The sequence below is a fragment of the Cygnus olor genome, unplaced genomic scaffold, assembly GCF_009769625.2.
Source record: "Cygnus olor isolate bCygOlo1 unplaced genomic scaffold, bCygOlo1.pri.v2 scaffold_78_ctg1, whole genome shotgun sequence".
Lineage (NCBI taxonomy): Eukaryota > Metazoa > Chordata > Aves > Anseriformes > Anatidae > Cygnus > Cygnus olor.
The window spans coordinates 76,238-91,613 of NW_024429178.1; the positions used below are offsets into that span (position 1 = coordinate 76,238).

Below are 15,376 nucleotides of genomic sequence, written 5' to 3' on the forward strand. Positions count from 1 at the left end.
CAGGGCTTGGGAGATGCTGGTGAGGTGACTTCTGTCTGCAAGGAGCCTGATGGGTTGGGATGCCTGCTTCAGGAGTGGTTTCCACCCTGATGGAGCTTTCTTTGGTAGTAGCAAAGAGCAGGAGAGATAAAAGTGCCACTAAGTGCACCTTGGAAGGTTGGCACTGGCCACGAGGAGGAAGAAATGTCCCTCAAAGAGTAGTGCTGTGGTTACAGAGGTCACTCAAAGATCAGACCATAGCTTTGTGTGTTCAAGGAACAGTTGGTGAGGGTTGGTGAGACATTGGTGAAATGATGGAAATGCCCGGATGAGAGCAAGGTGGTGAACAGAGATGGGTGTCTGCAGACTTCAAGGAAATAGGGCAAAGAGTGGAACAGCATAGGAAAGCCTGCAGAGGAGAAGGCAGAGGGTGCTGGCAAGAATGGAAGGCCCGAACAGCCCTGACCTTTTTGTCCCTTTGACTAGAGCTTCTGAGGAGACGAGATATAGTCATTGCAATGGGGCCTCACTGCTTCCTTGATACCCTGTGCAGGGGTGGGGATGTGTCATAATGAAGTTCTTCTCGTGGCATCACACTGCCCACCACATCATACAGACCCCAAGAAGAGCCCTGAGCCAGACGTGGGGGTGCAGGATCTCCCCTCCCAGTGGCTGGGGTCAGGCCTTGGCCCTTCTGCTTCACCAAAACCAGCCAAGACTTTTCTCAGCACAGCGCTTTGCCTGTCTGCAATCATGGCCTCCAATTATCTGCCCTAACAAGTCCCTGGGGAGGCTTTGTTAGTAACAGCCCTCAGTGGGGCCCATTAATACTCCAAGTCACTTCAACTTTTCCTTCTGACTTTACTTTCTCAAGCAGTTGCATCATTCTTCTCTCAGTACCCAAGTTTTACTGAATCAGCACTAAAATACACCACGGAACTCATTAAAACAGAGAAAGTCCTAAACAGTCATATCTCTCCCACAGTTTTCTTCTAGTCTTCAAGACTTGTGCAGCTAATTGGAGAGCTTTCATGGTGTAGTTAAGGAGGAAGATTTCAAAGAGCATCTAATAGAAATCTTTCCTCCTTTTAAAGGCTGAATTTTGTTGCATTTCAGTTTAGAGCATCATTTTCCTATAGATATTGGTCAAGGGTTACTGCTTTGAAGCCCTGTATAGGTAGGAAGCGCAGGGTTTTTCCTATTTAAAAACAAACAACAGGAAATCATGCTGCAACTTTCAAAAAAAAAAAAAAAATTTGAAGTTCCTCATTTCTTTGCCTCCAGTGATGTTTACCTTCCCAAAAGGATGACTGTACATGCTCTATTTTACACTGATTAATAGGAAATTTAAAATAATTGTGTTAATATTAGTCCATATCATACTAATTCAATGAGAAATGATGAGTTTCTTGCTAAGGAAACCATCAGACAGACTGCTGAGAGATGGGCGAGCTGGAACTCACTGAAACTCAAAGCAGCAACTGGGTTGGTGAGAGCAGTCTGAATGATCAAAGAGTAAGGGGAGGGCAAAGCAGGAGAACCATGGGAAGTGCATGGGTCCAGACAGGCAGCTGGAAAGGGGACATTCAGCATGTTCTGTGTAATGAAGTCAGGTTTTCTTCCTGGAAGATGAGGGAGCACACCATGATAGACAAAGCGATGACAATGCAAGTACAGGTGAACACCAGTATTTCTTCTTCTGCCATGAATATACATCCTGAAAATTAACATTTCTTCATGATAGAAATTATCATTCACGTGAGCCTGGCCCTGGGCTCTTCCTGACGTCCCTGCAGCCCCTGGCAGGCTGCGGTGAGGTGCCCCTCAGCCTTCCCTCCTGTGCTGCCACGGCACACGGCTGCCTCCTGCCCAGCTCACTGCCCACCAAGAACGTCCGTTGTGGCTGCTTCCCAAGCTGGGCCTTGCCCAGGGTCAGTCCCCTGCAGGGGCAGAAACTGGCCCTTGTCCTGGTGGCTTTTCATGGCCTTCCTCTCAATACATGCTCTTCTCATGCTTGATCTCTTTTACTGAATTCAGAGGCCTAGGAGAACTTTTTGGTACAGACTACCGCAGAAAAATCTTCGAGTCCCTCAGCCACATCTCTGCTTTTCCTCCACATTGCAGCTGGGCTCTTAAATCCCACAACCTCTGCTGTACCTGAAGAGAAATCATGAGAAACAAGAGTCACAGAAAATGACTACCTGCTGGTTCCTTTATTTCGTTAAATACAAAGAGCTTATCAGCACTTGTACATGAGCTCTTTGGGTTAAAAAACAAAACAAAACAACAACAACAACAAAAGGTAGAACAAGTGAGATTAAGAAAAAATATTTTAATTGGAAGAATATTGCAAAGAATGAAAGTCAATTTTGAAATACATGAGCAAAGGTGTTTCTGCCTTGCCCGCGTATTTGTGAGGAAGATGTGCAGGTACCTCACTGATGGGGAAATGCTGTATATTAGAATAACATCCTCAGTGCCTCCTTTAGCTCCTTGTTCCTCGTGCTGTAGAAGAGGGTTTCACTGCTGGAGGCAACACTGAGTACAGAGCTGAAACCGCCAGGTCCAGGCATGGGGAAGAGATGGAGGGGGGCTTCAGGTAGGTGAACATGGCAGTGCTGACAAACAGGCCTCCAACTAGACTCTGCTCCACTAAGCACAACCCTCTGAACTCTGCCATCCAGCCAGCTCACAATCCACCTCACTGACCACTCATCCATCCCACACTTCCTGAGCTGGCCTGTGAGCATGTTATGGGAGACAGTGCTGAAAGCCTTGCTGAAGTCAAGGTACACAACAGCCACTGCTCTCCCTCACCCACTCAGCTAGTCACTCCATCATAGAAGGCTATCAAGTTGGTGGAGCACGGTTTCCCTTGGTGAACCCCCTGCTGACTACTCCTGATCACCTTCTTCTCCTCCACATGCTGGAGATGACCTCCAGGATGAGCTGTTCCATCGCCTTTCCAGGGATGGAGGTGAGGCTGACCGGGCTGTAGTTGCCTAGGGCCTCCTTCTTGCCCTTTTTGAAGAGCGGCATGACATGAGCTTTCTTCCAGTCTTCAGGCACCTCTCCTGTTCTCCATGACCTTTCAAAGATGATGGAGAGTGGGCCAGCAGCAACATCCGCCAGCTCCCTCAGCACTCATGGATGTATGCCATCGGGGTCCATGGACTTGTGGGTTTCAGGTTTGCCTAAGAGATCTCTGAGCTGATCCTCTTCAACCAAGGGAAAGTCCTCGTTTCTCCAGAGTTCCTCCCTTGTCTCTAAGGTTAGGGATTCTGGAGGGCTGGTCTTAGCAGTGAAGGCTGAAGCAAAGGAGGCATTCAGTAATTCTGCCTTCCTTTTGTCCTTTGTCACCAGGGCACCCACCTCATTAAGCAGTGGGCCCACATTTTCCTTTGTCTTCCTTCTGCACCTGATGTGTTTGAAACAGCCCTTTTTGTTGTCCTTGACACGCCTTGCAAGATTTAACTCCAAATGGGCCTTGGACTGCCCTGTCGCTTCCCTGCATCCTCGGACAATGTCCCTATATTCTTCCCAAGTGGCTTGTCCCCTTTTCCACATTATGTATGCTTCCTTCTTCCATTTCAGTCACTCCAGGATCTCCTTGATCATCCAAGCAGGTCTCCTGCCCCCTTTGCCTGACTTTTTGCTCACAGGAATACACAGCTCTTGAGCTTGGAGGAGTTGGAGGTCAGCGCGCTATTGCTGCCGGTGCACCGTCGTGGCAGCCATCGGCACTTGCTCTGCTTCGGCTCTCAGCAACCCCACAACAGAAGGGTCCTGTGCGAGACCAGGCAAGGTAGACAACTATTTGACGTTCTCTCTATTCAAGGCAGTTATGCCAACAGCCCTCTGGTACCCTTTTGCTTAGTTGTTTACCCTTGGAAAAAGCCAGAAACACAGTCTGGAGGCATGTCGTTAGGGTTACCCAATGATGTTCACGTTACTCAAGAGCTATCATGACTGGCCCCAAAGAAAGAAGGGGAAGGTGCCCTGCCTTGTGCCCTCCACCAAGTGGATTCATGAGTGTCGTACCAGTAGCACCTCAAATAGTATTTATTGGTGCAGATTTAGGGAAAGCGTAACAAGCCCATATTTGCTTTCCTAGTGGTAACTTAGTAGTTTCTTGCAACATGTAGTTGTTTTACAGGTAGGGATTTGTAGCAATTTGTAATAAAGACGTTCATGAAAACAGAGCAACGAGGTGTCCGTGTCCTTGTGTACTATGGAATCCTACCAACCTCCTGCTGCGATCCATGGGTGGGCTGAACCTCCTAGGTCCTGAGCATCGTTACTGTGATGCCCTTGGAGTGGTCCTCAGAGCTACAGGAGCAACCACAGACCTGGGGCTTGGTGACAGCCCTTTGCTGCAGAGAACAGACACAGCCACAGGGACTGGACCCTTCAGATGCCCCAGTGCCATGAAACTGGCTTTTTTTCTGCTCAGGTCTGCTGCTCCCTCTCACACATCCAGGCCTGTGGCTCATCTCCCTGTGGAGGAGGAGGAGGCAAAGCGCTGCTGGTGCGCGAGTGAGGGAGAAATACTCCACCTGTGGGAGGGCAGGGCTGGCGGGGAGGTGGCACAGGACAGGCACTGGCCTCTTTCTCCTGTTCCCCACCCAGGGAGCCTTGAGACCGCAGGTCAGTGTCCGTACTGCCCACAGGTGCCTGCAGTCCTGTATCCTCAGGATCCATCTTCTCTCCTTCTGTACCTAACATTTTTACTTTGTTTCTCACAGTTTGGGGCCAGCATTGGTGGACCTGGTACCTGGCACTGCAAGGCTGTGTCTCACACCGTGATTTTTGGTGAGTTTTTCCCATTGCAGCAACAGAGCAGCAGCTAATTGCTTCTGGAAGACAACAGAAACAGCTTCTTCAGTGCATGCTTAAGCTCCTGGTTCCTCATGCTGTAGATGAGGGGGTTCAGTGCTGGAGGCACCACCAAGTACAGAACTGCCACCACAAAGTCCAGGTATAGGGAGGAGACGGAGGGGGGCTTCAGGCAGGCAAACACGATAGTGCTGACAAACAGGGAGACCACAGCCAGGTGAGGGAGGCACGTGGAAAAGGCTTTGTGCAGGCCCTGCTCAGAGGGGATCTTCAGCACGGCCCTGAAAATCTGCACATAGGACAACACAATGAAAAGAAAGCAGCCAGCACCTAAACAAAAGCTAAATGCAATAAACCCAACCTCTCTGAGGTAGGCATCTGAGCAGGAGAGCTTGAGGATCTGGGGGATTTCACAGAAGAACTGGTCCACAGCATTGCCTTGGCAGAGGGGCAGGGAAAATGTCGTGGCCGTGTGCAGGACAGCATTGAGAAAGCCACTGCCCCAGGCAGCTGCTGCCATCTGGGCACAAGCTCTGCTGCCCATGAGGCTCCCATAGTGCAGGGGCTTGCAGATGGCAACGTAGCGGTCGTAGGACATGATGGTGAGAACATAAAATTCTGCTGTAATCAAGAAGACTAATAGAAAGACCTGTGCGGCACACCCTTGATAGGAGATGGCCCTGGTGTCCCAGAGGGCATTGGCCATGGCTTTGGGCAGAGTGGTGGAGATGCAGCCCAGGTCGAGGAGGGCGAGGTTGAGGAGGAAGAAGTACATGGGGGTGTGGAGGCGGTGGTGGCAGGCTACGGCGGTGAGGATGAGGCCGTTGCCCAGGAGGGCAGCCAGGTAGATGCCCAGGAAGAGCCCGAAGTGCACGAGCTGCAGCTCCCGCGTGTCTGCGAATGGCAGCAGGAGGAACTCACCCACAGAGCTGCTGTTGGGCATTTCCTGTCTTTGGTCATGGACACTGCCAAATGACAAAAAAAAAAAAAAAAAAAAAAAAAAAAGAGTGTTATGAGTAAAGTCTGTGAGCAAAATTCAAGTAATTCCCAAGTAAAGCAATACATTCCCTTTTTCTAAGAGGACCTCTGTCTATTTCCCTGTCTGGAGCCCTGCTCTGTGCTGGCTGATGCCTCTGCCCAGCAGCTCCCAATGGGCCACCTCTGCTCCAGAGCAGTGGTACACAGAGGTGCCAACAGAGCCATGTGCTTGGAGGAGGGTTCAAGGGAAGGGGATCCCTCTGTTAAGTGAGGGGTGTTTGGCTGTGTGACTCTGTGTGCGTCTTCCCTGTTCAATACCCAGGAGACAAAATCAGCTCACAGACCACCGGCGTCTGGCCAGAGAGAGCAGGGAGCATCTCCTCCTGCCTCACCCTCCGTGCACAGCACTCCCTGTCAGAATCAGGCACCAGCAGCTGCCACGCTGGGCAAGGGACAGAAGCAGGCATGGGCAGGCAGGGCGGACCCAACGCGGTGCCGAGGCTGCGGTGTCGGTGAGGTAGAGCCTGTCCTCACACCCCTGTGCCATCTGCCCGGCACAGCCAGCAGAGGGAAAAGAGCTCTGGAGTGCAAGAAGCCTTTGGAATGTGCTCCTTGTCGTATGGTAGGAATTTGGGGGTAAGACCTCTGTGGAGCCAGGAGCTGGACTCCATGATCCTTGTGGGTCCCTTCCAACTCGGGATATTCTATGATTCTGTGATTCTGTGCCTGCTTCCGTGGAGGAAGGTGGAGGGGGCCTGCAGCAAATGTGTCTACTTCCACTGAGATTTAGGGTTCAGACACCCCATATTCTCAGCCCCCCAGATTATACATGCCATGACAGAAGCTGTGAGAGGAAGAGGAGACCAGGGGCTGCTGCAAGGAAGGCGCCTGCATTGCAGGGGATGGCAGGGAGGGAGCAGCTCCCTCTCACCGCCTGCCCATGTCCCTGCTGCCTGCATCTGTCCCTGCCAGGAGCTCTTTCTCTGTCCCCACGTCTCCTCCCGTCCATGCTCACAGACCCCATCCCACCCGCTGTGTGCCCAGCTCTGCCCTGCAGACACCTCCCAGGGATGGGGACAGCTCTGGGGACATCTCCCTGTCTGCAGGTCCTAAAGACCAGCTCAGAAAAGCCCTGGTGCAGTCTGTAAGCAGGGAGAAGGGAAGGGATATTCTCAGGTTCCTCACTAACCTCTTTATGTCTCTGTTCAATGCAATAGGAAGCTCCATCACCTGTGCAATCCCTACAACTCTGTTAACACAGAGCCTGCCCAGGAATTAGAGCAGGAAAAGGCAGGCCGAGACTGCAGAAAGTGCCTTGTCTTTGCAGGCAGCCCCTGCCCTCCCCTTCCTCTGACCAAGGCTGCCCTGCAGCACCTTCTCCTCTGCACTTCACAAGCCACGAGAGACATCCTGGCAGCTCCTGGCCAGGCAGAGATGTCCCGGATCCAGGAACGTCCCCTGCACTGTGCTGCAGCCAGAGACTTACCGTGTGCAGGGCTGTGAAGGTTTCTCCTGCACTGAGCTCTCGTCTGCCCGCACCCTCCAGGCTGCCTGGAATCCCTTTCTGCCTGGGTGCGTGCGGCCAGAGCCCCCAGCCCTGCTGCGCTGTGCAGAGGAGCTGCTCCTGGCCAGAGCTGTCTCTCTGCACCACGGCCCTCTTGCCAGGAGCTCTCTCTGTCCCAGGAGCCCGGCCCAGCTCAGCACCAGACGCCCAGACCAAGGCATTGCAATCCCCCCTCGGGGGGCTTTGGGGAGGAGCCCACGAACCTCAGGCACTGAGAGACAATTGAGGAAATCTCTCCAGAAGTCCAAGTGAGAGGCAAGTTTCCTGCAGTGTCCCCCTGAGGGCCAGCACTGACACAGCCTCCCTTGGAGCTCGTTAGAGCAGAGCATTGGAGGCAGTGAGGACAAGGAGACAAAGGCAGTTTGAAGGTGACCCTGATGTCACTTTTCCAAACTGGATGTGTTTGACCAAGCACAAGGGCCAGGCCTTGACCCCCAGCCCCTGGGAAGGGAGATCCTTTCCCTTCACACACTGCTCACGGCTCTTCCTGGGGCAGGAGGAGATGGCGATGTGCATGGGCAAGTGCAGGAGAATGGTCCGAGCCCTGCCTGGTTCATGGGTGGGGGCGAGGAGGCAATGAGGCCCTGGTGCTTTACCGATAAGCTGTCTCCTCCTAGGCCTCAGTTGCAGAGACAACAGCCAGAGCCATGGACACAAAGACCTGGGTCCTGTTGGGACTTTTAGCCTTGCCTATGTCCTTGCTCCTCTGAAGACCAGCGTATCTTAGTGTCTCCCAGACCTGCACCTCTTTCCCTGCTGGCTGCAAGCCCTTGTCCGTGTGGTGTCACACCGGGTCTTAGCTGAGTAGCTCATATGAGATCCCTCGTGGTGCCCAGGCCCTCCTCCTCCTGGGCACTGCTCACTCAGCAGGGTCCCAGTCTGCCCTGATGGGTGGGGTTCCTCTTCCTCTGGTACAGGACTGGGCTCTTCTTGTAAATGTCAAGAGGTTTCTGTAGGCAAAATCCTGCAGTTTCTCAAGGTTCCCCTGGACTGACGCTGCATTCTGTCAGCTGTTAATGTCTGCAGGCAGATGGCTCACCCTGGTTATGCTGTCTATTACAAGATAACTGCATCAACAATTGCATGAAATTTTGGACATTACAGGATTTAGTGGAATAAAACTGCAGCATACTATCACGGAATTATAGTGGATTGAATTCCACTGGATTCTACTTTTTCTCTGCTTCCTTCTCTTGCATGCTGCTATTGTGTTTGGAACCACATTCTAAGCGTTGTGAGGCTGTGCAGGGCCAAAATTAGAAGGTCGAAAGACCAAATGGAGCCCAATCTCTCACGGATAATTAAAAAAATAATGATTTATTTTTTTTTAATTCCTAAAATAATAAAAAAAAAAAAACAGGAGGAGTAATGAGAGTCTTCATCCTCTATTGGTAGTGGGGGGAAACATAGGTAAAGGTGATGAGGAAAATGCTGAGGTTTTTATTGCTTCCTTTGCCTCAGTCTCCAGCAGCAAGAACAGTTGTTCCCCTGGTACTCAGACTCCTGAACTGGTAGATAGGGACAGCGAGTGGCATGAAGCCCTCATAATCCATGAGGAAAACTTTTGAGACCTGCTACTCCACTTAGATGTATGCAAGTCTATGGGGCCAGATGGGATCCACGTGTTGGTACTGAGGGAGCTGGCAGAAGTGCTCACCAGGCCACTTTCCATCATTTATCAGCAGTCCTGGCTACCAGGCAAGGTGCCAGTTGACTGGCGACTAGCAAATGTGACGGCCATCTACAAGAAGGGGCAGAAGGAGCATCTGGGCAACTACAGGCCTGTCAGTCTGACCTCGGTGCTGGGGAAGCTCATGGAGCAGATTATCTTGAGTACCATCACGTAACACTTACAGGACCATCAGGTGACCAGGTCCAGTCAACATGAGTTTATCAAAGCCAGGTCCTGCTTGGCAAATCTGATCTCCTTCTAAGACAAGGTGATGTGCTCAGTGGAGAAAAGAAAGGCCGTGGATGTGGTCTACCTAGACCTTAGTAAGGCTTTTGAAACTGTTTCCCCAAGCATTCTCCTGAGGAAACTGGCTGCTCAAGGCCAGGACGGATGTATGCTTTATTGGGTTAAAAATTGGCTGTATCTTCTTTTTCAGTAATTTCATCAGTGATCTGGATGAAGGGATCGAGTGCACCCTCAGTAAGTTCGCAGACGACACCAAGTTAGATGCAAGTGTAGATCAACTCAAGGGTAGGAGGGCTCTGCAGAGGGATCTGGATAGGCTGCACCCATGAGCCGAGGCCAACTGCATGAAGTTCAACAAGGCCAAGTGCTGGGTCCTGCACTTGGGGCACATCAACCGCTGAAATGCTGGGGGAAGGGTGTCTGGACAGCTGCCCAGGGGAAAAGGACCTGGGGATATTGATGGATATTCAGCTGAATATGAGCCAGCAGTGTGCTCAGGTGGTCAAGAAGGCCAACAGCATCCTGGCTTGTACCAGGAATACTGTGGTCAGCAGGAGTAGGGAAGTGATTGTCCCTCTGTACTCGGCCCTGGTGAGGCCACACCTTGAGTACTGCGTTCAGCTTTGGGGCCCCCAGCACAAGAAGGACATGGATCTATTAGAACGAGTCCATAGGAGGGCCACGAGGATGATGAAGGGGCTGGAGCACCTCTCCTATGAAGACAGGCTGAGGGAGTTGGGGTTGTTCAGCCTGGAGAAGAGAAGGCTCCGGGGAGACCTTACAGTGGCCTTCCAGTACCTAAAGGGGCCTACAGGAAAGCTGGGGGGGGACTCTTCATCAAAGAGAGCAGTGATAGGACTAGGGGTAATGGTTTAAACTGAAAGAGGGTAGATTCAGATTAGACATTAGAAAGAAGTCCTTTCCTCAGAGGGTGGTGAGGAACAGGCTGCCCAGAGAAGTTGTGGATGCCCCATCCCTGGAGGTGTTCAAGGCCAGGTTGGATGGGGCTTTGAGCAACCTGGTCTAGTGGAAGGTGTCCCTGCCCAGGGCAGGGGAGTTGGAATTCTGTGATCTTTAAGGTCCTTTCATACCCAAACTGTTCTGTAATTCTGTAAATACGAAACACAGCACCATACCAGCTACTACGAAGAGAAATTTACTCTATCGCAGCCAAAACTAGGACAGTATTCACTGCTTATTCCATACCGTGTCTGTCATGCTCAGGTCCAACACTTTCCAATTAATCACCACCACCTGTCTTTTCTGTCTTTTGATATGCAGAAAGAAAGGTCATCTCCTTAGTCTATTTGTGTCTATAATAATAATAATAAAAATATATTCTATTATTATGTTGTTGTTGTTGTTATTATTCTTCTTATTATTTCCTTTGTGTCTTATGAATCTGCTTTTATATCAACCCATAAACTTTTATTTTTTATTTTTTTTTTTCCTCCCAGTTCTCTCCTCCATTGCATTGCATGAATGGCTTTGTAGTGCTGAGCTGCCTGCCTGGTCAAACCACAGCAAGTCTTCTTGGTGCCTAGCGTGGAGCACAAAGGTTGAGATGACAGATCTGACCACAGCGTTTTAAAAGTAAGCTGTTCTAAGCATTAGATCAGTTTAACAGTTGCTGATCACAATGTCGATCTTTTTGATCTGGGGTCTGTTGTGCTTGTTTTCGGAATTGTGTTGTATAGCACATTGCTAACTGTCTGTCTTCCATGTCATGCTGTTCATTAGTTCTGGGGGCAGGTTTAAGGTTAATCTTTTGCTGTATTGGATAACACTGACTTCTGATAGAATAAAACTATTGCCACCTCTGTACCTCCGGAACCATCTCTTCATCTCTTAGAAACTCTTAATAATTACACTCTTTTACACTTTTTGCCTTTTCTCCTCAGGGACTAAATCTATGCGGGGTGGGGCAGGAGGTGGGGGGGGTGGAACTGGTATGGACAGTGCGGGAGGCCTTTCGCCACTGCTTCACTCTCCCTTTCTCCTTCACCTCCCCCTTCTCCTCCAGGCTAATTACAATAGCTCTTCAAAGCTTTGAATATCCTTGGCACGGTCAAACCAGCATGTTCCTATTTTTAGGTCTCCTGAATGTGATTCAGGTTTTGTGTAAGTTTAGACAACTACTTAAGCATGCCATCCAGAGATCTGTCCAGACAGGAGAGTGAGGAGTGGCAGGGAGTGTGGGAGGATCTGTGCAGGCACCTAGAGCAGGGGGCACCTCCAGTGCTTTGGAACTTCACCCCAGAACAAGTGCAGAATCCTAAAAAACTGTGAAATGCTTGAAAAAGTGGTGTTATCACCCTGGTATTTCCAAAGAGACACATAGCACTGCAGTGTGCTGGCTCTTGGCCTATGCTTACAGAGCCACAATCAATGCCACTCCAACCTCTGTGACAAGCCCTGCAGCCACTCCAACCCCTCTGACAGACACTGCAGCCACTACAGCATCTGCAAAATGCCCTGCAGCAACTCCAGCTCCTTTTATGGGCCCTGTGTCTGGGCCAGAACACCAATATTTGTCTGTATCAGTTACTCCTATATGGAAGAAAAAAGAGTGGATATGAAAGTGAGTTTTTTTTTTTTTTTAAAAAAAAAAAAAAAAAAAAGGAAAGAAACTCCTACCCAGAGAAGAAAGGAAGAGAAAGAAGATGAGGCAGGCTTCAGAAAAGCTGGGCCAACATGTGAGTAGGAGGACGAAGAGGAAGAGGTCCTAAGAGCATCAGTAATCACGTGATCCCTATCCCTATGCTGCTCTGGTGCTGGGAGAAACGGGGCCCCTCCCTGGAGTTAGGACTCTGTGCATCCTTGGAAGAGACTGCTTCAGGAGAGGATAGATATTTCAAGGACCCAAAAGGGTATCGGTGGGCTTTTGGCACAGCTGCCTTGGAGACGGAGGACATGATGCTCTTGTCTACCTTGCCTTGGTCTCTCACAGGACCCTTCTGTTGTGGGGTTGATGAGGGCTGAAGGACAGCTGGTGCCAATCACTGCCACAGCCGTGCACCTGAGTCAGTATAGCACCAACTGAGTCCACTGACAGAGGATTGTCATGGCCTGAATGAAGTCATGCAGTGCTGAGTGCTGCCATGCTGGACACGGTAGAGCTTCCATAGAAAGTGGAATCAAAGGCACCCAAGCGTTTTGCCACAACTGATATCGCTAATGTATTGTTCTCCATCAGTTTGTCAGCAGATTGAAGGCCACAGCTTGCTTTCAACCTGGAATCGACTGCCCCAGGGCAGGAAACTCAGCCCTACCACTTGCCATGGGCTGCTCCAGACTGCCCTGGAAGAGGAGGAAGCTCCTGAACACCTGCAGTACATCGATGGCATCGTTGTGTGGGGTGACAGAGCAGAGGAAGTGTTTGAGAAAGGGAAGAAAATACTCCAAATTCGTTTGAAAGCTGATTTTGCACTAAAAGAAATGAAGGTCAAGGGACGTGCACAAGAGATCCTGATGCAGGCTGGCCAGGGTCAGGGGGACCAATGCTCAGGGACAGGTTAAGCATCGGTGAGGGGCTTCTCAGTGATTGGGTGGTGCATCACTTGCTTTGTACATATTCTTATTATTCTTGTTATTATTATTATTACTATTTTACCTACCTTTTCTGTCTTTTCAAATTTTAAATCATTCACTACTTTCTGCACCCTTGTGCTTAGTGAAACACATCCAGTTTTCCTACACATCAGGGTCACCTTCACATTGCCTTTGTCTCCTTGTCCTCACTGCCTCCAATGCTCTGCTCTAATGAGCTCCAAGGGAGGCTGTGTCAGTGCTGGCCCTCAGGGGGACACTGCAGGAAACTTGCCTCTGACTTGGACTTCTGGAGAGATTTCCTCAATTGTCTCTCAGTGCCTGAGGTTCATGGGCTCCTCCCCAAAGCCCCCCAACGGGGGATTGCAATGCCTTGGTCTGGGCGTCTGGTGCTGAGCTGGGCCGGGCTCCTGGGACAGAGAGAACTCCTGGCAAGAGGGCCGTGGTGCAGAGAGACAGCTCTGGCCAGGAGCAGCTCCTCTGCACAGCGCAGCAGGGCTGGGGGCTCTGACCGCAGGCACCCAGGCAGAAAGGGATTCCAGGCAGCCTGGAGGGTGCAGGCAGACGAGAGCTCAGTGCACGAGAAACCTTCACAGCTCTGCCCACGATAAGTCTCTGGCTGCAGGACATTTTCAGGGGACGTTCCTGGAAGGGGCTCCTGGATCCGGGACATCTCTGCCTGGCCAGGAGCTGCCAGGATGTCTCTCGTGGCTTGTGAAGTGCAGAGGAGAAGGTGCTGCAGGGCAGCCTTGGTCAGAGGAAGGGGAGGGCAGGGGCTGCCTGCAAAGACAAGGCACTTTCTGCAGTCTCTGCCTGCCTTTTCCTGCTCTGATTCTGGGGCAGACTCTGTGTTAACTGAGTGGTTGGATTTGCACAGGTGACTGAGCTTCTACTGCATTGAACTGAGACCTAAGCAGGTTAGTGATGAACCTCAGAATATCCCCTCCCTTCTCTCTACTTACAGACTGCACCAGGGTTTTTCTGTGCTGTTCTTTAGGACCTGCAGACAAGGAGATGTAATTTTTTAGCACAACCTCTGAGTGCAGCCATCCCACACCTGAGTGCTGCAAGCGGCCAGCAGCTGCGCACCATGGGATGGACAGAGCAGCCCTCCTGGACGTGACCTCTGGCTGAGGTTTGCCACCACAGCAACAACATTTACCACTGCAGTGGAGCAGAGGTGGCCCGTTGGGGGCTGGTGGGCAGAGGTGGCTGCTGAGTACAGGACACTCAGTAAGCATAAAGCAGGGCTACAACCAGGGAGGGACACAAAGGTAACAATGAAAGAAAGACATTGTGAAGGCTTTAATGAGAAAAGAAATGAGTATTTCACAGGGAAATTTCCCCTAACAGTCTGTATTTTTCTTCTTTGTAGTGCCCTTGATGAAGGGCAGCAAATGCCCAACATCAGCTCTGTGAGCGAGTTCCTCCTGCTGCCATTCGCAGACACGCACGAGCTGCAGCTCCTGCACTTCGCGCTCTTCCTGGGCATCTACCTGGCTGCCCTCCTGGGCAACGGCCTCATCCTCACCGCCGTAGCCTGCCACCACCGCCTCCACACCCCCATGTACTTCTTCCTCCTCAACCTGGCCCTCCTCGACCTGGGCTGCATCTCCACCACTCTGCCCAAAGCCATGGCCAATGCCCTCTGGGACACCAGGGCCATCTCCTATCAAGGATGTGCTGCTCAGGTCTTCTTTTCTGTCTTCTTGGTTGGAGCAGAGTTTTCCCTTCTCACTGTCATGGCCTACGACCGCTACGCTGCCATCTGCAAGCCCCTGCACTACGGGAGCCTCGTGGGCAGCAGAGCTTGTGCCCAGATGGCAGCAGCTGCCTGGGGCAGTGGCTTTCTCAATGCTGTCCTGCACACGGCCAGTACATTTTCCCTGCCCCTCTGCCAAGGCAATGCTGTGGACCAGTTCTTCTGTGAGATCCCCCACATCCTCAAGCTCTCCTGCTCAGATGCCTACCTCAGGGAGGCTTGCGTCCTTGTGTTTAGTGTTTCTTTAGTCTTTGGTTGTTTTGTTTTCATAGCGGTGTCCTATGTGCAGATTTTCAGGGCAGTACTGAGGATGCCCTCTGAGCAGGGCCGGCACAAAGCCTTTTCCACGTGCCTCCCTCACCTGGCTGTGGTCTCCCTGTTTGTCAGCACTGCCTTGTTTGCCTACCTGAAGCCCCCCTCCATCTCTTCCCCATCCCTGGATCTGGTGGTGGCAGTTCTGTATTCTGTGGTGCCTCCAGCAGTGAACCCCCTCATCTACAGCATGAGGAACCAGGAGCTGAAAGATGCTGTGAGGAAACTGATGCCTTGATGTTCTTCAAAATCAAGATATTGCCCTTCGTACTCAGCCCTTCGTCTTCTAATGTAACACATTACAGGCACAAGGGTTATTCTATTGGTTTTGTGGTCATTTTTAATACTCTGCAGGGCAGTGTAGCAACTCGGGGCTGTGTAGAAAGTGGGTTGCATGGGGAAGGGTTGCCACAGTGGCTGTCCAGGCCAGCGCAGACGTGCTCACCTGGCAAATGCTCCTTGGGAGATGGGATGTCGT

The 15,376-nt window shown here is 51.2% G+C and overlaps 2 protein-coding genes across 2 annotated transcripts; one reads left to right on the top strand and one right to left on the bottom strand.

The window, feature by feature from the left end:
• Positions 1-3,684: 3,684 nt before the first annotated feature.
• Positions 3,685-5,509, bottom strand: LOC121063386 (olfactory receptor 14J1-like). Its single transcript, XM_040543809.1, has 2 exons — positions 4,916-5,509; positions 3,685-3,765 (listed from the first exon to the last, which is right to left on the bottom strand). The coding sequence occupies exons 1-2, from the start codon at positions 5,411-5,413 to the stop codon at positions 3,685-3,687; spliced, it is 579 nt and encodes a 192-aa protein (XP_040399743.1). The 5' UTR covers positions 5,414-5,509.
• Positions 5,510-14,221: 8,712 nt separating this feature from the next.
• On the top strand, positions 14,222-15,136 carry LOC121063410 (olfactory receptor 14C36-like). The gene has a single exon (XM_040543830.1). The coding sequence runs from the start codon at positions 14,222-14,224 to the stop codon at positions 15,134-15,136; it is 915 nt and encodes a 304-aa protein (XP_040399764.1).
• The last annotated feature ends 240 nt before the right edge of the window (positions 15,137-15,376 follow it).